The 20413-nt window shown below is 59.1% G+C and overlaps 1 protein-coding gene across 5 annotated transcripts in view; it reads right to left on the bottom strand.

Moving 5' to 3' along the window:
* Window positions 1-20413, bottom strand: part of CARD11 (caspase recruitment domain family member 11) — a 113623-nt gene that overhangs the window by 5443 nt on the left and 87767 nt on the right. For 4 of the 5 annotated variants that reach the window (XM_079120443.1, XM_079120444.1, XM_079120445.1 and 1 more), the window contains 16 exons: window positions 19521-19673; window positions 18984-19109; window positions 18173-18370; window positions 15957-16133; window positions 15116-15167; window positions 13559-13635; window positions 12410-12510; window positions 11319-11371; window positions 9490-9622; window positions 8486-8687; window positions 8070-8196; window positions 6117-6357; window positions 5350-5446; window positions 4907-5002; window positions 3468-3603; window positions 2276-2455 (listed from right to left, as the gene is read on the bottom strand). In XM_079120443.1, coding sequence (XP_078976569.1) covers window positions 2276-2455; window positions 3468-3603; window positions 4907-5002; window positions 5350-5446; window positions 6117-6357; window positions 8070-8196; window positions 8486-8687; window positions 9490-9622; window positions 11319-11371; window positions 12410-12510; window positions 13559-13635; window positions 15116-15167; window positions 15957-16133; window positions 18173-18370; window positions 18984-19109; window positions 19521-19673 — 2149 coding nt within the window. The remainder of the gene's footprint in view (window positions 1-2275; window positions 2456-3467; window positions 3604-4906; window positions 5003-5349; window positions 5447-6116; window positions 6358-8069; window positions 8197-8485; window positions 8688-9489; window positions 9623-11318; window positions 11372-12409; window positions 12511-13558; window positions 13636-15115; window positions 15168-15956; window positions 16134-18172; window positions 18371-18983; window positions 19110-19520; window positions 19674-20413) is intronic. The other variant, XM_079120447.1, reaches the window with a different exon arrangement.

The raw sequence follows: 20413 nt of genomic DNA, 5'->3' as shown, positions 1-20413 counted from the left end.
TCCATCTACCCACCCATCCACCATTTACCCACTCACCCATCTATCATCTATCCACCCATCTACCCTGCTCATCCACCCACCCATTCATCTACCATCTACTACCCATTTACCACCCATCTATCCACTCATCCATCCACCTATCTACCTACCCACCCATCTACCATCCATTCATCTACTCATCCATCCACCTATCTACCTACCCACCCATCTACCATCCATCCATTCACTCATCCATCCACCTATCCACCTACCCATTCGTCTACCATCCACCCATCCATCTACCCACCCACTCACCCACCTATCATCTATCTACCCATCTACCCTGTCCATCCATCCACCCATTCATTCACCTATCTACCTACCCACCCATCTACCATCCATCCATCCACTCATCCATCCACCTATCCACCTGTCTACCATCCACCCATCCATCTACCCACCCACTCACCCACCTATCATCTATCTACCCATCTACCCTGTCCATCCATCCACTCATCCATCCACCTATCTACCTTCCCCACCCATCTACCATCCATCCATCCACTCATCCATCCACCCATTCATCTACCCACCCACCTGCTCATCCATCCGCTCATCCATCCACCCACCCATCACCTGACACAGCTAAGGGTCAGGCACTAGGGAGAGAACTTCGATGAAAGCATAGCTGCTATACTAAAGGAGTATCATCTAGCTGGGCAGGGGAATGTGAGTTACAAATAACTGCAAAAAGATTCAGTGATAAGCTACTTTCCCGTGAAGGGGCATGAGGGAACGGCATGCAGACAGGCTTCCTGGAAGAAGACAGGCTTCACCTACTTGTTGGGTGACCCTGAACATGTCTTTTTTTTTTTTTTTTTTTTTTTTTTTTGCAGAGCTGGGTATTGAACCCAGGGTCTCCTACATGCTGGGCAAGTGTTCTACCCACTGGGTTACATCCAGAGTCCTTTTTATTTTTTGTTTTGAGATCAGCCTTGAATTTGAGATCCTCCCGCCTCAGCCTCCAGGGTAGCCAGGCCTGTGCCACTGTGCCTGGCTCTGAACATGTCTAACTCCTCTGGGCCTCAGGTTCTCCATTTGTGGAAAGAGGAGCATTGAGCCAAGTCCAGGCCTGGGGCAGCCCACACCAGTCCCTAAGGTCAGGCTATGAACTTGGTGCAGGAAGCTGAGTGGGAGGGACCTGGGCAAGAGCCGGGCAGCCAGTGCAGGGGCAGGTGCCTGGCATCCCTACCCAGTGAAGACACCAGGGGGAAGATGGGACATGTCTGCAGAGGCCAGGGGCGCAGAGGGAGCTTCAAACATGACACTGGGCCTCCTCGGGGATGAGTGCTTGGGGCCTCAGCCAGAAGGACTGTCCTCCTCAACCCTTTCCCTGGAGGGGCTGGCGTGACTCCCAGGGGTCAGATGCACATCACCTTCACAGGGCTTTGAGGGGAGGCACCTGGGCCCTGCTGGGGAAGGAGGCGCCACAGGCAGTGCTCAGAGAGAAGTGGACTACGATGCTCCACCTGGAGCCCATGCTGGGTGCTGGCGGAGGCTGGCTCTGCCCGTCCTTGGGCCTCTGTCCCCTGGGAGGAGCAGCTGCCATTGAGCTGGTTTTACAGATGAGGCAACTGAGTGTGGGACCTTATCCTGGATCACAGACAAGAGATGAAAGGGATGCACGGGGCCGGGGTGGGACCGGGTTCTCCTTAAGGTTGCAGTTTCTTTCTGCAGGATGGAGAATTCTGGACGTGCGCAGCGGAGACGGCTGCACAGTGTGCATGCGCTAACAAAGCTGCTGAACTGTGCGCTGGGGAGCAGCTAAGACAGCGGGTTGCGTTACTGTGAGGAAGCCCCGGGCATCCGACACTTCGCTGGTCCTGGGGGGCCTGGACATCTGTACTTTTAAATAGAGCAGCAACTTTGATGGGGGGCGCTCTGCATTCTGTCTCAGCTCACGCCAGTCTGGGGATGGGCCCGTCATCACGCCCTGCCACACACAGGACACCAAGGACCAGAGAGATGGGCCGTCTTGCCTCACACCTAAAGGCCTCGAGTGGGGATCCAAGCTCCTAATAACCTTGTGACCTTGGCTCTGTTGCCCTCAGTGTAAAATGGGAAGAGGAGGCTGGCGTTCTGTTTCGCTGCAAACTCCGAGGACACAGGGTGAGGGCAGGCTACAGATGCCCCGCCCACCTGCCCCCTCTCCAGCCCCCTGATTGGAGGAGGCTGAAGGGGTAGGGTAGGGGCGGAGTCAGGGTCCAGACTGGGGTCTGCCCATTTCCCTGCTCACCTGACTTGCAGATCGTGAACTCCATGGCGCCCCCGGAGTTGAGCAGCTTCTGCACCAGCGTCTTGGCCAGCATGGTGGGCGTGAAGAGGACAGGCCGGCGGCGCTCGCAGTGGTAGGCGCGCACCAGGCTGTAGGGGATGAGGCTGAGGCTCTTGCTGAGCTCGCTCTCGGGGTCCAGCTCTGGCAGGGGATAGGAGGGGCTGGCGTCAGAGCCCCACCCTGCCCACTAGGGGAAGGGAAGGGAGGCCCAGGGTGCCCTGGTGGCCCCACAGAACCTAGAGGCCTCCTGGGGACGACTGGACACCTGGGGCCGTTTGCATGGGTAACATGATGCTTCAGGCACCCAGGGTTCCGTGCCCCTGTGGGAGGTGGACGAGGGGTGTGGGACACACACACACAAGCCCTGGTGGTTTCAGACACCAGGAGGAAAGGGTTGCTTTAGCAGTGGTCAGGGATGGCTTCAAGGAGGAGGGACATGGACTGAGAAGGAGAAGAGCCAGGGCAAGGTGCCCTGGGCAGAGGGAAGGTGAATGCATGGGAGAAAGGAACGGAGGGAGGCCACCAGGTGGCAGGAGGGCTGAGACACTGAGCAAGGGCTTGGGGTCGCTCTGGGGAACCTTAGCCTGCGGGCACAGAGTGACCACAGGACCTCTGATCTGCCTTCTCCAGCCTTCTCTAGCCAGGGTGTGGGCAGAGCACAGCCCCAGGAGTCTTGTAAAGCCAGCTCCAGGCAACCCGAGGAACCACGTCCTGAAACCAGTGGTCTGTCCCTTTCCTTTGTCCCTGGCCTGGCCAGCCTGGGGAAGAGCCCTGGCCATTCTTTGATAACCTGAGCTAGGGCTTTAGCTTCCCTTCTTAAATGTGGCTGGCCTGGCCGGGGATGCCCTAGGAGCCAGGCCACCATCGGCTGGAGGATGGGCACGTGGTCCGGGGTGGCCCCTCTCTGGCCAGATGAATGGTAAAAGGCCACACTGTGGGTGGCGGGGGAGGGGGGGGGGGCGGGGGCTTAATAAACCATAAACCAACACGTCCCTGCGCAGCCCCAGCGAACGTGGGCGTCTGGGGCAGAAGTGACCTTGAGGAGGGCTGCGAGGTCCCGGGCCTCTCCCCGTGGGGGCGGGGCGGGGTGGGAGCGCGCCTGCGTGGTCAGGGCCAGCGGGGAGCAGGGCAGGGCCAGGCGGCTTCCACGCACCCTCGTGCTTGTCGGCCAGCAGCTTCGAGGCGTCCAGCGAGGACCGGGCCAGGCTCCCCAGGGGGCTCCCCGAGATGATGCGGACGCGCTCGTTGCTGTTCATGCGCTTGTACTTGTTCTCCGACCTGCTGACGAACTGCAGGGGCAGAGAGCGGGCGGGAGAACCGCGTCCCTGGGAGCTGGTGCTCCTGGCCAGACTGAGCCTCCCCAGTGGGACAGGCAGACCCGTGTGCAAACCCCGGCTCGGCCTGGGCCCAGGGGGCCGTCCCCTGGGACACACCCGGGCAGGTGGGCAGATGCCAAGCTCTCCCCGACGTGAGTCTCGGCCCGTCCACCTTCCCGGGGCTCAGCCTGCGGCCCCTGCGGGCACACGCCTTCATCTCCCCTGACGTCGTGCTCCCCGCCACCCTCCACCCTCCCTTCCACCGTTCACAGAGGCCCCGAGGTGAGCACGGAAGGCAGGCTCAGCCATTCTCCCCGGGCTCCTTGGGGTTTCTCCCACGGGATGCAAATCCAGGGGGGGCTGGCGGCCGGCCCTGTCCTGTGTGGCAGCCCCGGGTGTGGGAATGAGACTGACAAGGTTTCAGACCCTGGCACATGCGTGGACACAATGGTGTGCCATCTCGGAGGGCCTGGCCCTTGGGACAGCTCAGACTGTGTGCCCTCCCACCTGGCTGGCTCTCCGCTAACCATTTCTGAGTCTCCAAAACCAGGATGGAGCAGTGGGCCCCACCCTCGGGCCCCTGGGGGCTAATCAGGCAGCACCCCTAGAGGAATGTGCCTGGGGCTACTCTCTAGGGTCATTCTCTTTGCTCCTGTCCACTGGTGACAGAGAAATGGGCACAAGGGCACTTCTCTGCATTTATGTGAGACCACCTCTGAAGACATCGCTCAGTATGTTGGTCAGGATTCTTTACATCAGGATCCGGGTGAGAAAAAAAAATTTTTTTCTTTTAGATTTATGTACAAGGGACAAATCTTTTCTGGTCCTGACCACCTAAAATGTTTTCACAAATGGATACAATTTAAGTACCTGCTGGGTTTCCCTTTATTCTTTGGCTGCTGGGATGCTCGGATAAATTTAATAATCAGAGGAACTGAAACAGCTGAAATATTTGGAATGTTTTTCTTTTCTTGATACACTATTTCTGATTTTTCTATTAATGTTTTCACAGCCAAGGTGCTTAAGCTCCTTTTGACCATCAGTTTCCTGAAACCTTTTGTGAAAGTTGGGAATTGCTTCTAACAGAAGCAGAGACTGCCTACTGACCTGTCCCCAAGAGGGTGAACGGGGGGTGGGAGATGTAAGGCACCGTGAAAAACTGCATGTGATGTCAAACCAGGAAGGGTGGCTGTTTCGGGACAGGCCTTTCTTCCGAGGGGGAGGCAGAGCCACAGCAGTGTGGCTGGAGAGGCGGGAGGCCCCTGGTCATCCTCACCTGAAGCAGCTGACCGAAGAGGAAACTGGCTCTGGAGAGGCGGGGGCTGACCCGGGGGTCGCTCGTGGTCAGTGGCTCCTCGGGCTGCAGGGTGTTCTGAAATGAGTGTGTCCATCAGTCAGACCGCAGGGCTGGCAGGATGCTTGAGGGTAATAACACTGGGAGAAGCAGAGACCCATCTCTGGAAGCGCCAGGTGTCGGGGAGCAGATGGGGAGGCTCAGGGACCCGGAGGTGAAGTGCAAGGCACATTCCAGCAGCCACGCTCCTCCCCTTGAACATGGGAGCCCACGGCGGGCACGGAGGATGGGACTCCTTTGGGGAATGGGGCGTCCCTCCCTGGGGAACCCGGTTCCTGATTCATCAGGAATGCCGTAGAGCAGGAGGCAGGTGTGGCGCTGGGCAGTCCTGTCCCTGCCACCCTGCAGGGCTGCACCACGCCTACCCGAAGTGCCCGCAGGGTGTGGTGGGTGCCGTCGGCCTCATCCCGGCTCCCCCGGTGCATCAGACGCTGCAGCTTGACCAGAAGCAGCTGCTGGGCCCTGGGGAGGCGAGAAGGAGGGGCCTCAGGGGTGGGGACAGAGCCGGGCCTGCTCTGGCTCTGCAGCAGGACTGTGCCCAGCCCTATGCAGGAATGGCCCTGTGGACCCAGCAGGCTGAGCCCAGGGACCCTGGGAGAACATGGGCCAGTGCCTGTGTGTGGACCGTGCCCTGGGCCCTGACTCTCTGTGAGGCCACGGCGTGTGCTCTGGTCCTGGGCTTCCTGGTCTCCTCGAGTCTGCTGATGGCCACCTGAGGGGTCTGCAGGGCCGGCCTGAGGAGCCATGTTAGAGCCTCGGTGTCACAGGATGGAACTATAGCACTGAGGTCTTAGAGACGCTCTCTAGATGCCCGAGTGGGGCCCCATGGCGGGCTCCACCCCAGGCAGATCACTCTGCTAAGAAGAGCACGGCTTCCGGGTCGTGGCCCGTGGAACCGCAACGAGGCATGGATGTCGGGCAGGGGAGAGAGTCTGGTGGTTACCAGACTGAAAGAGGGTGCTGCGAGACTTAGTGGGGGGCCAGAGCAACGTCCCTGACCCCACGGTTCAACAGGCAAAGGGGGGTCTTCTCAACTGGCTGCCCCCAGCCCCGTGCAGACGTTCACAGCAATGCCAGCCCTGCCCATGTCTCCCTGGCTGGGAGCAGAGGCCCCGCCGGGCTCAGGACTCACCGGCTATAGCTGGGTATGGTGCCCGTGTCCAGGTCGTGGTCCGTGAAAGGGTCGACCCGGGCACACAGCCACTCGTGCCTGTCTTGGTACATGGTGTCCCTGACGTGCACGACGTCGTCACACCTCAGGGACATGGAGCAGGCGTCCAGCTGGCTGCAGATGTTCAGGTTCAGCCGGATGTAGAATGAGTCCCCCGAGGTGATCAGACCCTCCTCCATGTCCCTCAGCAGCTTCCGGTACCCTAAGGAGCAGACATCCCTAATGTGGCAAAATGACTTCCTGCCACCACCCTGTAGATGGGATTGCAAGTGGGCACCACCATGCCCAGTTTTATTCTTTATTTTTTAATTGATGCATAACTTCTGTACAGTAAACCACATGCATCTTTAATTCAATACATATTTTCACAAATGTATACACATGGGTAGCCTCCACCCTGAACTGTCTCCATCAGTACTCTTCTCAAGGGTTATCTTTATCTCGATGGCTATCACCCTAGCTAAGATGCATCTCATTTCATATCAGCAGAACTTAATGGTACAAGTTCTTCTGGTCTAGCCACTACTGCTCAATGTTACGTCTGTGAGATTCATCCGTAACATCACAACATAGCAGCAGTACTCTTTTCATGGCTGTATACTATTCCACACTTCCTTATTTCTCCATTCTTTTGTGTGCATGCTTACATTGTTTGCAGCTTGGGCTATTATCAGTAAATGCTATGAGTTATTCTTATATATTACTTTTGGTGGACATACATACTCTTTTTCTCTTAGATATACACTTGAAAGTGGAATCACCAGGTATGTATATATTTTTGCTTTGGTAGATACTGCCAATTGGCTTTCTAAATCGGTAAGACCATACTGCATGTCATTTCAACCCTATTTAAATGTCATTGTCCTTCTGAGTAAATTTTTGCAAATGCAGTAAGCTCTAAGTGAACCTCTGCAGTGTGAGTCTGTGATGTAAATCTCTACATTAGCTCCACGTGCAGATGACGAATAACAGCGGAAGCTAAAACCCTTCTAACAGCCAGGCCCTGAGGAGTTCGTCACACGTCTGCATCACAAATTCCAGGGATGGCTCAGCCAGCTGGGTCAGTGTCCTGCTGAATGGACATGGTGGTCCTGGCCTCACTCCCTGCCTCTTGCCCACCTGCCAGGGCCAACCTCACTTGCTTGTCTGAGCTCCTGCCACCACAGTGAGCCAGCTCTGCCTGGAGTCCCAGGCTGCAGGACTATCCTGCGCACAACTTCCGGGCCGCTGCTCCCAGCATGCTCTGTGGGGCTACAGGCCAGTGTCCAGGGCATTGCCCAAAGACTTTCTGTGGGGCTGGTCAGGCCAGAGGAGCGAGGAGGAGCCTGCCTCCCGAGCGGGGCTACTTGTCCCTGTCTTTGGGGACAGTATCACCGTCTCCCACACAGGCAGGGCACTCTGGAAAGGGACGTGAGGGTGGCTAGAGGAGCTAGCTGTTTATGCTCTGCTGAAACATTCATGAGCCTGCAGTTAAAAATAAGATCCAGCTGCAGAGATAATCGTGCAGGAAACCCGAGGTGAGAGAGGAATTCAGAATGGGAACCGGAAGGGAACGCTGAGCGTGCCCTGCCCAGGAGCTTGGCCACCAGGCACCGGGCTTGAACACTGGGGCCACAGCAGAAGGGAGCAGGGGCCACGCCTGCCCTGAGGCTGGGGAGCACGGGCACGGGGCAAGGGGCGGGGACTTGATGTGAAACGAAACTTCAACCCAGCCGAGAGGGCGCCCTGAGGGGCAGGCATGCCGAGGTATCCCAGGCGGACGCCGGCCCACCCTGCTTCCCTCCTAGAACTGCCCTGGGAACCCCGCGCTGCCGGGAGGGGCTCCTTCCTCCCACTGAACAGGTGAGCTGGCGGTGAGGTCACTGGCCCACCGTTACGGGCCTTCGAGCGGACCTGGTCCTGCCCAGGCCTCACCTTCTTGGTTGACCTTGTAGTGCAGAGTGACCGGGCCGCTGCACCTCTGGATGGTCCAGCGGGCCTCCTCCTTGGTGCACGCGTCCAAGGGGACGCTCTGCCTCTCGCCTTTGATGCAGCCTTCCAGCTAGGGAGCGAAGACACGTGGGCGGCGTCACGGGGCCCAGCTGCTCCACGCAGGGGGCGCGGGCACAGCTGGGGGCCGCCGAGGGGGACAGCACGAGGGGCCCGTGCTTCTGTGATCCCCGAGCACGTGCGTGCTGGTGTGCGCACAGGAGCCAGCGAGGACGCGGAGGGGGACAGGGCTAGAGATCCCCACGGCACAGCCGCCTCCCCTCTCGCTCCCCGCCCCCAGCTCGGCAGGCCCCGAGCGCCCCGTACCCTGACGGCACAGCCCCGAGCGCACAGCCCCTCACCAGCAGCAGCTGGTGGCCCTCGCGGAGTCCTGCCTTCTCGGCCAGGGAGCCGGGCTTGACCGAGTGGATGAAGCTGCCGCGGGCGTTGCCCCCCAGCAGGGTGAGCTGGGTGATGAGGTTGTCGCCGTTCAGCGTCGCCTGCTGCACTGAGGGCCCAGGGCCCCGCACGTGCCCCACAGAGGTCACCGAGGGCCGGAAGGGTCTGGGGTCAGGAAATAAGGTGGTGGTTAGGGTCAGAGGAGGGGGGACCCTGGTGTCTGTCAGACACTGGGTGTGCATGTCGTGACTCCGTGCAAGTTACCACTGCAGCCACCCTGCTGGCCATGCCGAGAGGGGCTCACCGCTGGCCCTGCTGTTAAGAAACAGATGCTGCTGGGCCTGGTGGCCCCACCTGTGATCCCAGCAGCTTGGGAGGCTGAGGCAGGAGGATCACGAATTCAAAGCCAGCCTCAGCAACTTCGTGAGGCCCTAAACAATTTAGTGAAACCCTGACTCTAAATAAAACGTTAAAAAGGGCTGGGGGTGTGGCTTAGTGGGAAAGCACCCCTGGGTTTGATCCCTGGTACCAAAAAAGGAAAAAAAAAAAAAAAAAAAAATGGATGCAGAGCTGAGCTGCCTTCTCTGGAACACCGTGGCCATGATGAGACACTGTCCAGGGCCTATGCTGGCCACCCTGCTCTGCCGGCTCCTCACTACAACAGGAGGAGCCCTGTGGGCTCTGCCCTCTGGGCTCTAGCATGTCACCCTGGGGCCTGTGTCCTGTTGGGCATCTGAGTCCTGCTGCTTCTTCGCCTCTACCATGCTCCGTGGCCCCAGGCAAGTCCCCCCCCCCCCCATGTGAGCTTAGTTTCCCTCCCTGGACAGTCAGGGGGTCAGAGAGAGTGACTTCTAACTTGGGGATGCTGGATCCCAGGACGAGGAGATGCCGGTGGCGAGGGGTGGCAGACATCAATCCCGTCCCTGCCCATGCACCCCAGGTCCCCCTTTGCTGCGGCTGCACGTACCTCTCCAGCGAGAACTTCCTAAACATGAGGTTGACCTGCTCCAGGTCGTAGGCATCCAGGCCTTCGGACTGGTGGGAAGAGGAGGAGGAGTGGATGGAGGGCGGGCCAAAGGAGCTGCGCTCGTGACTGTCATCTGCAAAGGAGCCGGCGCCCATCAGGAGCAGGAGCGGCCAGGACGGGCACCCAGGGCTGCCCTGGCCCTGCAGGAGGGCCGAGGGGAGGCAGGCCCAGGTGCTGGGGCCCTCAGAGCCCTATAGTCCTGGTCACGGCCTGGGATGGATGGTCGAGTCCTGGCATCCTCTCCAATGTGGACATTCCCCTGCCTCCAGGAGTCCTCTCTTACGAAGAAGACTCACCAACAATTATTAGGAATCCTATCTTGTGTCAGCAAGGGTAGTGTACCATCTGGTAGCAGTTCTGCTTTTGAATTGGGTCCTTGAATTTTCATTTTGGTGGGTGATAAGTCTCACTACCACCCACCAGTATCATGGCCTGTGGGACTGGGCTCCTCCCCATCCCCCCACCCACCACAAGACCCTGAAGAGCCCGGGGAAGACCCCACTGCACACTGCACTGGGTCACTGGGTGGAGGGGTGCGCATATCCTGCCCGGGGCTGATAACAAAGGCTCTCTGCAAAGGGAATTTTTCCCGACACTGCAAAATACTTTGGACAGATGCCCAGGATTCTCTTCCCAGCTGCCCCTTTCCAAAACTCTTTCAATTCTTCTCATTACCCAGCCTCGATTAGGTGCTAACCTCTCTTTAACACTTGATAGCTTCTGATGGTCCCAATTAAGAGGGACCACTGATCTTTCGTTTTATCTGCTGGCAGCCTCCCCTGGCAAGGCGCGGAGGTTGGGTTGGGGAGCCCTGGAACAGAAGGGGCTGGCAGGGCACACCCGGAGGATTCTGAGCCACGGTCTCCCAGGCTGCCAGCTGTGCAGGGGCCTGGGGGATGCCACCGCATTCCTGAGCTTGGCGCAGTCCCCTATGAGGCCATCTCAATGCCCCTTGCTCCCTTTGATCCAGACTCGATCCAGACTTGGGTTTGTGGATCTGCATCCATCTGCCCCGCTGGTGCAGGGCTGGGGCAACACAGCCTCTGCCAGGCAAGGTCTTGGGGACTGGAGTCTGTGTCCCAGGCACCATGCACAGCCTGGTGGGGTGTGCTGGGCTGAACCAGACTTCCTGGCTGGGAGACGAGGTGGCTTCTGGGAGAACCCAGGTCTGCCCATGGGGCTGCTTCAGGACTAGCTCTCGGCCTGGGTCTCCACTTGGATGCCCACCAGCCACAGTTCCAGCCCAGGAACTGTGTCTTGTGCAGGGTGGGAACAGCATGATCCGTGCCTCCAGCCCAGCTCCACCTGCTGTGCAAGATGGGGCTCACAGGAGCATTTCTGAGTCCAGCAACTGAGGTGAGATCAAACAGGCCGGGCATGCAGCTCCAATTCCTGAGGACTATTCTTTAAAAACCCAGATCTAGGGGCTGGGGTTGTGGCTCAGTGGCAGAGCGCTTGCCTAGCACGGGTTGCATCCTTAGCACCATGTAAAAATAAAGGCATTGTGTCCGCCTACAACTATAAAAAACACAGAGAAAACAACCCAGATCTAATTCCAACCCTTGCTTAGCAGCTGGGGGGGTCCCCCGACTGCCTCTAAGAGAAGAGAAGCACTAGACGTGGGCCTCCCCGGGCCACAGGCAAGCTGACCAGATCTCACCAAGCCTGCTTTCTGAAAGCACTCCACACATTTCCTGAGGCCCTACTGTGTGCCAGGCTCCTCCCTGGCAGGCCCTGCAGGAAGCAGCCGAGGTCCCACAGGTACCTACCGTCTAGGTCCAAGGCCTCAAAGCCACCGCTGTCGTTGTCTTCTTCAACTGTGCTGCGAGACACGGAGGGGCAGGGAGGGCAATTGTGAATGTGTGTGTGGGAGGGCCAGGAAGGGGAAGCTTCTGGAATGTTCTGGCTTCCTGAGAGGTCTTGGTTCCGAGAGGGCAGTGTAGGAGGGAGGTCAGCAGGCAGGTGGAAGAGATGGACCAGGAGGGCTGGAAGGTGCAGGGTGAGGGACTGGGCTGGGAGGGTGGGTGGCCGGGTGTCCTCCAGCAGGTGAGCAGAGCCCCACGGGCCCCTCCTGCTGTGCTCTTCCCTCTCAGCCTCGGACACAGTGAGTACCTGACGTCCATTTGCGCTTGGATGGGTCTGAGAGAGAAATGCCCTCTGGGCGGGAATGGGTGGGACACGTCAGCTGCCCCCGGCTCTCGGCATAGGTGACAGGTGACAGGTGCTTCCCCAAACCCCTCAAACACCTCTCCTAGCTGGCAGAGGAGAGTCCCACCACGGAGACTGTATGGTGGTCTCACAGCTGGGCAGACAAGGCTGAGGAGGGTCCCGGGTGGTCTCTGGAGCTGCCAGGGCAGGTCACTGGTGAGGTCCACACCCGGACCCTGTAGGACTGGGCCGTGAGTGAGTCCAGCTCCTGGGCCACACCTTCCTCTCGGCCCTTCGCCCTGATGCGTGAGTGTGCTGAGCGCAGGTGTCCGGCTAACTGGAGACCTTGAGCTGTGGTTTTCCCGGCCAAGGGCCCTGGTGATTTTCGGGAGATGAAGGAGGTGGGGACAGGAAGTGGGGAAGTCATCTGTGGGTCTCTTGCTTTGGGGCAGAAAGAGCCAAGCTGTGGGGTCACAGGACCTGGGAACCTGATTTTGGGCAGCATGGGGACAAGGGACTCAGGCTTTGTCCTATGACAGCTAGCAGGTGGCCCCAGGAAGGCACTTCCCTTCTCTGAGCTGCGACTTCCTCATCTGTACAGAGGGCCCCTCCTGCCCACCTCTGAGGTGGCCGCCAGGACCACTGAATGAGCAAGCATGCAGCGGCCTGGAGACCGGAGGGCTGGCGCGCCCCTCCTCCGCCGGCCACTCACCTGCGGAGCGGGGCATCCTCCTTACAGCGCCTGACGATGGAGTCGTTCCCCGGGGGCTCGGCAGTGATGGACATAATGCTGCTGCGGCTCCGATGGGGCTGCTTCAAACACAGGACACAGAGGTTCACGGGAGCCGGGTGGCAGGTGCTGCTGCCTCCCCGAGTCTAACTCGGATTCATTCCCGTCCCCAGCTCAGGCAGCGTGGGCACAGCAAGCTGGTCCTCAGCCGCGACCTTGGCCAGAGGAGGCCTGCGCTCCGCCCGGGGCGCCCGCCGCGCTCGCAACACATCTGCTCTCACATCTGCTCACGGGGAGGACGCTGCGGGCACTGAGGAGGCCTGGAGGCCAGCACAGGTCCTCATGACCCTGCACAGACTGAGCCCTGTGTCCCCCGGCTGTGCCGGCTCTGGGCACCTGCTGTTGACATGAGGAAGAGCGTGGGCTGGAGCGGGTGGGGACGGCTTGGGGGTGACCTGGGAAACCAAGCCCGCAGGCTTCTGGCCAAGCTGCCTTAAATAGGAGCCTTGGATTCTGTCCTCCAGAGCTGCCACCAGACAGGACTCATTCATTATAGAATCTCTGCCTCCCCCAGGGCCTGATTTGGGAAGCTGCGCTGACAAGCTTCCTAGGGCTTCCCTCGGGGTTAGAATTCCTAATCCTGCGCCTTCTGCTGCCTGGCTCGGGTGAGTGACATGGGATCTAGTGACTGGGACCCTGGCGGCTCTGCCAGGGATGCGGGGGTTGCTGGTCAGGGAGCCGGTGTGAGCACAGCAGTCCCTGCCCTGCTCACCCTCCAGGCTACACAGGTCGCTGGGCTGGAAGGTGGCATGGAGAACTCAGCCGGCTGTGCTGTGCTCCAGCCCCGAGGAGGCCCATCTCCTCCCCTACCCCCGCTAAGTGTTAAATTGGGAGAGGAGGAGGCAAGAGGGTGTCGATACTTCGATACTTCGTGAGGCTGTAGAAACATCTTTCAGTAAACACAAGGAAGACCTGGGCTGCAGCCCCAGAGGGACAGGGATTCTGATACCAGGCCTGGGCTCGGGAAGGACAGAAAGGTGGGTCGGGGCTTTCGGGTACATAAGCTGGTGGCCCTGGGGACAGCGTTCGGAAGGGGAATGGGGAAGACCAAGTGCAGCAGCCTGCCCTTACCATCTTGGAGAAGGAGCTGGTGATGGGCAGAGAGCGGGAGGAGCTGGGGCTGGCGTCCCTGTCTTCGTGTCCCTTGCCTGTCCTCGGTAGAGATGGGAAACAGGGAGGGGTGGAGGATGGAAGCAGAAACCAGAGAAAAGGGAAGAAAAGGGAAGTCAGGCCCTGCGGGTGCCTCAAACCTCTTGCCTCCTTCCCCTCGGTGCCGGCCCTCCCCTCTCTGGTACCTGGAGGAACAGCTGCCCCCGCCCCATATTCTCATTTCCCCTCCCAGCTGCAGGGGACCTGTCACCAACAAACCCTGTCCCCATCAGGCCCAGCCCAGATTAGGCTGAACCGCGTTGCTTGTCTCTGAAGACTCTCATGGCATTCCCCACACGGGTCCCGAGCAGGAGCTCACTGCAAACAATGTCCCGGGCCAGGGCAAACTGGGGCCAAGTCTGTGCCACCCCCGGAAGCCCTTGTCTGACCTCCCACCTCTACCTGACTGAGCCTGTGCACAGACGGACAGACACACAGCCGGCCTGTGGGCACCTCCAGGGGAGGAACCGAGCCCTAGGCACGCATCAGGTCTGGTGAGGGCCAAAGAAGCCCCACAGCTTTGCTCGTCCTTTGGGGGACGATACGCTCTGCTGCCTGCGGGCTCCCGGCCGCGTGCACGGCCCTTTTGATAAAGAAGGCTACTGAGATACCAGATGTGGTCACAAGGGACCTGGATGGGGCCCCAGGTCAGGGCTCCCTGCCCTTCATGCCCAAAGAGACCCGCTCAAAGCCCAGGTCTGAACTATTTACTCGGTCGCCTGGAGGCCGTCACCAGGGCAGGGTGACGCCCACATGCTTGGCGCCGCCCTGGGCCCCAGGGGTTCATTCCCGGTGCTCTGGGATGGCAGAGCAGCAGAGAGCATGGCACCCTGCCAGGCTCCTCCCTTCCTCTCTGCCACCCCTCTGCAGTCGAGCCCTTCCACAGACTGCGTCCAGCCACCCAAGTTCTGCCTCTTCAAGGCCCAGTTTAAATGTTCCGCGCCCTCAACTGCTCCCTCAGGTGGCCTGTGACACGTTCCCCTCCTCCATGTGGGGTGAGCATGTGGAGAACGCCCCAGGGGCGTCTTCCTGAACCTTCCTGCACACAGTAGGCATGCATTTGCCTAGCAAACCTTCCCAGCTGATCACAGCTGAGGACAAAAGAAGGAATTCCAGGCAGCGAGTCTGGGAGAACCAGAGGCTCTGCAGGAACCCGCAGCCTCCCAGCCTGGGCTCTGCCTGGCCGGCTGAGGCGTGGAGGAAGGTCAGGCAGTCCTCGGCTGGTGGGCCCCGAGCAAAGATGCCCAGCTCCAAGGGGAGTGCTGCTGGCCGGGAGGGAGGCCCCTGGTGACCAGGCAGGCAGGGCCCCCGTGCACTGTGATAACCATGAACATTAATGGGCTCTGGCCACCCTGAGACCCCCATGGTCCCACCCAGGTCGGCCCTGCGGGGTTGGTCGCTGCTGTGGGAGAAACAGATGGACCGAGAGGCAGAGCAACAGATGAGGAAGGGAGAGAGGGACCCGCGCATCTCACTAACCTTGAAAATCTGATGTTCGCTTCAGGCTGATGGGGGATTTGGCTCTCTGCAGCTGAGAGAGGGGAGGGGAAGCAACAGGACAGAGGACACAAATCAGACAGGGCCCTAGACACATGTCAGTGGCCCTGAGAAAATATAAACCTTTCAAAACTCTCCTGCCTCTCAACGCACGGTGGGCATGGTTGCACAGGACGGGGTCTCCGGTGGCTGGGATGGGACCCTGAGGTGGCTCCCCTGGGCTTGGACCAGGCAGGTGCTGGCATAAGCTCCCCAAGGCCTGCCCCACAGCCCTCAGATAATAGAGAAGGTAGGCAGGATTGAGTGTGGTGCACAGGGCAGGGGGTTTTAAAACAGGATGAGGCTGCCCTACCACCCTTGGTGCCAAGTGCTGCCATCCCAGGTGAGGCCCCACCGGGGTTCATGGTGGGAGAGGCCAAGGTGGGTCAGGCCTGATGAGATGGACTCACTCCCTTATGTACTCCCCTGGCTCATTTACTCTTCACTGAGTCGGCCATGTGCAGGGGACTGCGCTGGGCACTGAGCAACACAGTTGGGACACTGTCATGATAGCATGTGACAGGCACTCAATACTTATTTGGTAAATAAACAAATGAATTTGGAAATAGTGCTTGCTTCACTCTCTTCCTTCTCTTACAGGAGAAATGGGATCAGTGAAAACAAATAACTAAAAACCGTAACTTGGCATCATTTCTGTTTCCAGGGTTGAAACTCGTCAAGTGACACCTGGGTGCCCGAGCCCCAGGGACTCCTGGCCCTGGCGCCTCCGTCCTTAGGGTCTGACCTGGTGCCTGCTCCACCGTGGGTCCCTGCACCCAGGTACCTGGATGCCCTTCAGATTCATCCTGCGCCGGGGCGGGTGGTAGGGCAGGAAGTACTTGCTGTCTTCGGGCGACTCCTCCGAGGTGGAAGAGTCGTCAGCTTCTTGTCCATTGATCCTGGGGCTGGCGTCCCCAAAGTTCTGTGAGATGATGGTGGCTGGCAGGTTCCTGGGCAGACTCTGGAGACAGAGATCCAGTGCTGGAGGCAGTACGGTGAGCAGCTGGCCGTCAGCAGAACAGGTGGCCCAGCTTGATGCCAGAGGCTCATCCCCTTTCCTGGCCCCATGGCTACCTGCCTGTCATCCCAGCTCAACGCTCCTCTGACCTCACCAGGGCCTGGGTGGGGCTGGCGAAGGGGCTGCTGCCTCTCTACCTCAGTATCCACCTGGCCTCCCTTGCCTTCCAACATCCAGCCCCACGCCTGAGCTAAACACAAGAACCCTGGAGGTCCCAGAACGGCTGCAAAACCCCTCGGGCTAGTCAGGGAACCTTGGCTTGTCTGTTCTCTTTTCTTCCTCTCCTCACCTCCCAGTCCACAGACTGCCACCTGCCTGCCACGCTCACCTCCAGGGCTCTGCTCATGCTGTCCCCATGGCCCCGTGTGCTGTCCTGTCCAGTGTCATGCATGCATTGGGCAGACACTCAACAGGGCTCTTGTCTGTGCCTAGCACTAGGCTGGTGATGGGAACAGAGCAGACTTCATGGTGCTTGTGTGTAACTACAAGCTGAGATGACCACTCAAAGGCCAGGTGGGGGCCTGAGGCTATGCAGGGCTCCCTCTGCAGGGGTCTTCCTATAACCTGGACTCTGTGGTCCCACAGCACCTTTGAACTTGGAATTCATAGACTGCTGAAAAGCCATGTTCCTGTGTTTGCCTCCACTGTGGGACTCTGAATGCTCGGGGGGAGGGATTCTGATCAGTCTCCTCAGGCTCTGGTGAGTCACAATGACTCAGCCCTTGCATTTTGGTCCCTTCCTTTGTAAATGAGGACAGTAAGTGCAGCTTCCCTGAAGGACGGTTCTGTGGGGGGTGAAGGACCTGCACTGCACCTGCCCAGGACGGCACCTGGCGGATTCTCGGTATAGTGACCATGAGCTCATCTGGCCAGATGCAGCATTCACTCGTTTCCTGGTGCCTGGGGCCTGCTGGGAAATGCACCCTGCTGCTCACGTGCCTATGAGTGAGTTTACTAATGGGCATGAGCAACTTGTTATAACAAGAGCAGGGCATCTTAAAACGGATGACTATCCGGATTGGCGGGGGCCCAAGGGGAGTTGATTGTGGTCAAAGAAGAGGCACCAAAGCTCCTAATGGCGAAGCGACGTGTGTGAGCCAGGAAGAGGCCAACCCAGCATTCTGCCTTCTAACTTTGAGGTGAGGAGAGTAACTTCTACTCAACACTAGAGACACGTGTGGAAAGTAAAGGACATGGGTTCTTCTGTGTGGGAGGGAACCATGTACTTCTGCCTTCAAACGTGCAAAAAGACCCTTCACAGTGGTGGTTCCCCTGTCCCTGGGGTCAGGACAGCAGCAGGCTGCCGGTGTGGAGCCACGGCCAGCCTGGCCCACTTGACTCACCTGGCCCACCTGGTCCACCTGACCCACCTGACCCACCTGGCCCACCTGGTCTACCTGGCCTACCTGATCTACCTGGTCCACCTGACCCACCTGGCCCACCTGACCCACCTGGCCCACCTGACCCACCTGGCCTACCTGGTCTACCTGGCCCACCTGACCCACTTGGGCCACCTGACCCACCTGGTCCACCTGACCCACTTGGCCCACCTGACCCACCTGGCTCACCTGACCCACCTGGTCCATTTGACCCACCTGGTCCACCTGACCCACCTGGCCCACCTGGCCCACCTGGTCTACCTGGCCTACCTGATCTACCTGGTCCACCTGACCCACCTGGTCCACCTGACCCACCTGGCCCACCTGACCCACCTGGCCTACCTGGTCTACCTGGCCCACCTGACCCACTTGGGCCACCTGACCCACCTGGCCCACCTGACCCACCTGGCCCACCTGACCCACCTGGTCCATTTGACCCACCTGGCCCACCTGACCCACCTGGCCCACCTGACCCACCTGGTCCACCTGACCCACCTGGCCCACCTGACCCACCTGGCCCACCTGACCCACCTGGCCCACCTGACCCACCTGGCCCACCTGACCCACCTGGTCCATTTGACCCACCTGGCCCACCTGGCCCACCTGGTCGAGGCTGCCGTTGTCCTTGGAGAGGCGCCGGAGCTTGCTCTCCAGGTTGACGATGCAGGCCTCCCGCCGCACCATCTCGATCCTCATCTCGTCGTTCTTCTCCTCCAGCTCCCGGATCTGTTTCCGATACTTGTCTTTCTCGATTAAGCACTGTGAGTACTGAGTCTGTGCTTCGTCTCGGGAATGGAAGGCCTGTGGGGGGAAGCAGGACAAGGGCCACTTTGGTGTCTCACCCTGACAGAATCATAGCAGGCCCCGGGGCCACACGTCACCTCCAGTCCAGGTGTCAGTTGTAGTGTCCATCCCTTCTCTCCTGGCCCTGACTCCTGGGTGTCATCACTACCTTCTTCATTAGTGGCATCCCAGGGCCATTGGTCCCACCTACGCTATGTGCCAGGTACGGACGCATAACTTGGAGCTGCCCCGGCTCTCTGGGTGGTGCTACGTTAATCATTCCCCTTTTAGGGACGAGGATGGAGGCTTCAGAGGGGCGCTTGCCTGTGGGCACACATCTTATGAGCGACGGGGAACCTGTCCTCACTCAGGAGTCCAGGTACTTGAGCACTGTGCTCTTATGTGGCCCGGTGGACCTGGCTCTCCTCCCCCCACCAACCGCAGTCCCCAAATGCCGTGGATCTCAAAGTCTCTTGGGATGGAATTCATGTTTGGAACAGAAGTAGGACAGACAGGTTCATGAGGAACCCCAGTTAGTCAGTGACATCACACTGGTGGAAACTCATTGACGGGCTCAGTGGCCTGGGCCAGTGCGCCCTGTGGTGCCCCATGCTCTGGGTGGCACTCCTACCTGGTCCCGCTCCCGCTCCACCTCCTCCAGCTGCAGCATGACCGTGTTCATGCGGTGCTTGTACATGTCACAGTCTTTCCCCAGGGTCGAGCACTTGAGCTCCAGGTCTTCCTTCTCTTCCAAGTACTGTGAGCAACACGGAGAAATCAACAGGCGAATCGAGCAATCGATAGGTCAGGGGGAGCAGCTGTTTCCTGGCTACAGACCCCGAGCTGGTGCGCTGAAGACACAGCCTGTCCTTCTAAGATCCACCATCGGACCGAAAGCTACCATGCTGGGCCAGTCAACGGAGGACTGATGAAGACCCACTATGTACCAGGTCACGTGGGAGGATGGAGCAGACGCTACGCCTGCCTTCCTGTGGCTTCCTTGCTCAGGAAGGGGAAGACAGCTGCTAAGTTAAGCTCATACTTAAAACTCACACAAAACTGCAGAGGGGTGGAGGAAGTTTATACCAGGGGTGGAGCCAGTCCCTGGACAGAAATGTGGGGTTCCTGGTAGCACACATGTGGGGGCGCTGCTCAAGGCCTGGCCCACCTTATCCCGCAGCTCCTCTGCCTGGCGGACCTCCTCCTGCAAGTTGTAGATTTTGTTGACGAGCTCCTGCCGGTCCTCCAGTGCCTCCTTCCGGTCATGCTCCAGGATGTCCAGGATGGCCTTGTCTGAGTCTGGCAGGCTGCGCTTGCCGGCCTGAAGGGATAGGTAGCCGGGTTTGACGGTGTAGGGGCCGGGGGCGGGGAGCAAAGGGGACGTGGAAGGTGGGGCCCAAAGAGCCAGCCACAGATGCTGGGAGAACAGAAGGTTCTGCAGCAGGAAAGTAGAGCCGAGAAGAGATGTCTCTTGGGGTCTTTAAGCAGCTTATCACTTAAGAAGTTTATCACCTGGAAAGAAGCGGAAGACCCACTTCTGCTCAGGAACACCCTGAGCCCATTGTTCTGGCAGCTCTTATCCGAGCCGAGCTGACACTGGCTGCTCCTGAAAGCACTTCAGAGCTGACAACAAAGGGTGGCCACTCTGTCTTCCAGACACCGCCCTGGAAATATCAGCTCACCCGCTCTGATAAACCAAGCTCAGCCTCAGCTAGGAAACAGAGCCACAAGCCCCAGGGCGCAGTCCTGGGGGATCGCTCTGGAGCAAGCAGAGGGGGAAGCATATTTTTTTTCCTTCTCTGCAGATACACTTTGGAATATGACTCCTCAGGGATGTCCCCCTCCATGCAGACATGATTTTGAGATGACCAAGATGGGAGGCCCTTGCAGAGGGCGTGATTGAGTTTTTTGGAATTTTTAAGGGCAAGGGGGTTTCCTTATCCACTTTTCCCTCAGCACCAGGGCATTGATTTCCAGAGTGCTTTCGCAGAGTGTTTCCAGGAAGGAAAAGTGTTTGTAAGTATGATCTCCCACAGGGGACATCCCTGACAAGGGGTGGCT

Source organism: Sciurus vulgaris, assembly GCF_902686455.1.
Source record: "Sciurus vulgaris genome assembly, chromosome: 18".
Taxonomy (NCBI): Eukaryota; Metazoa; Chordata; class Mammalia; order Rodentia; family Sciuridae; genus Sciurus; species Sciurus vulgaris.
The sequence above is the reverse complement of the archived record's forward strand: the minus strand, read 5'-3'. Positions and strand labels throughout refer to the sequence as shown.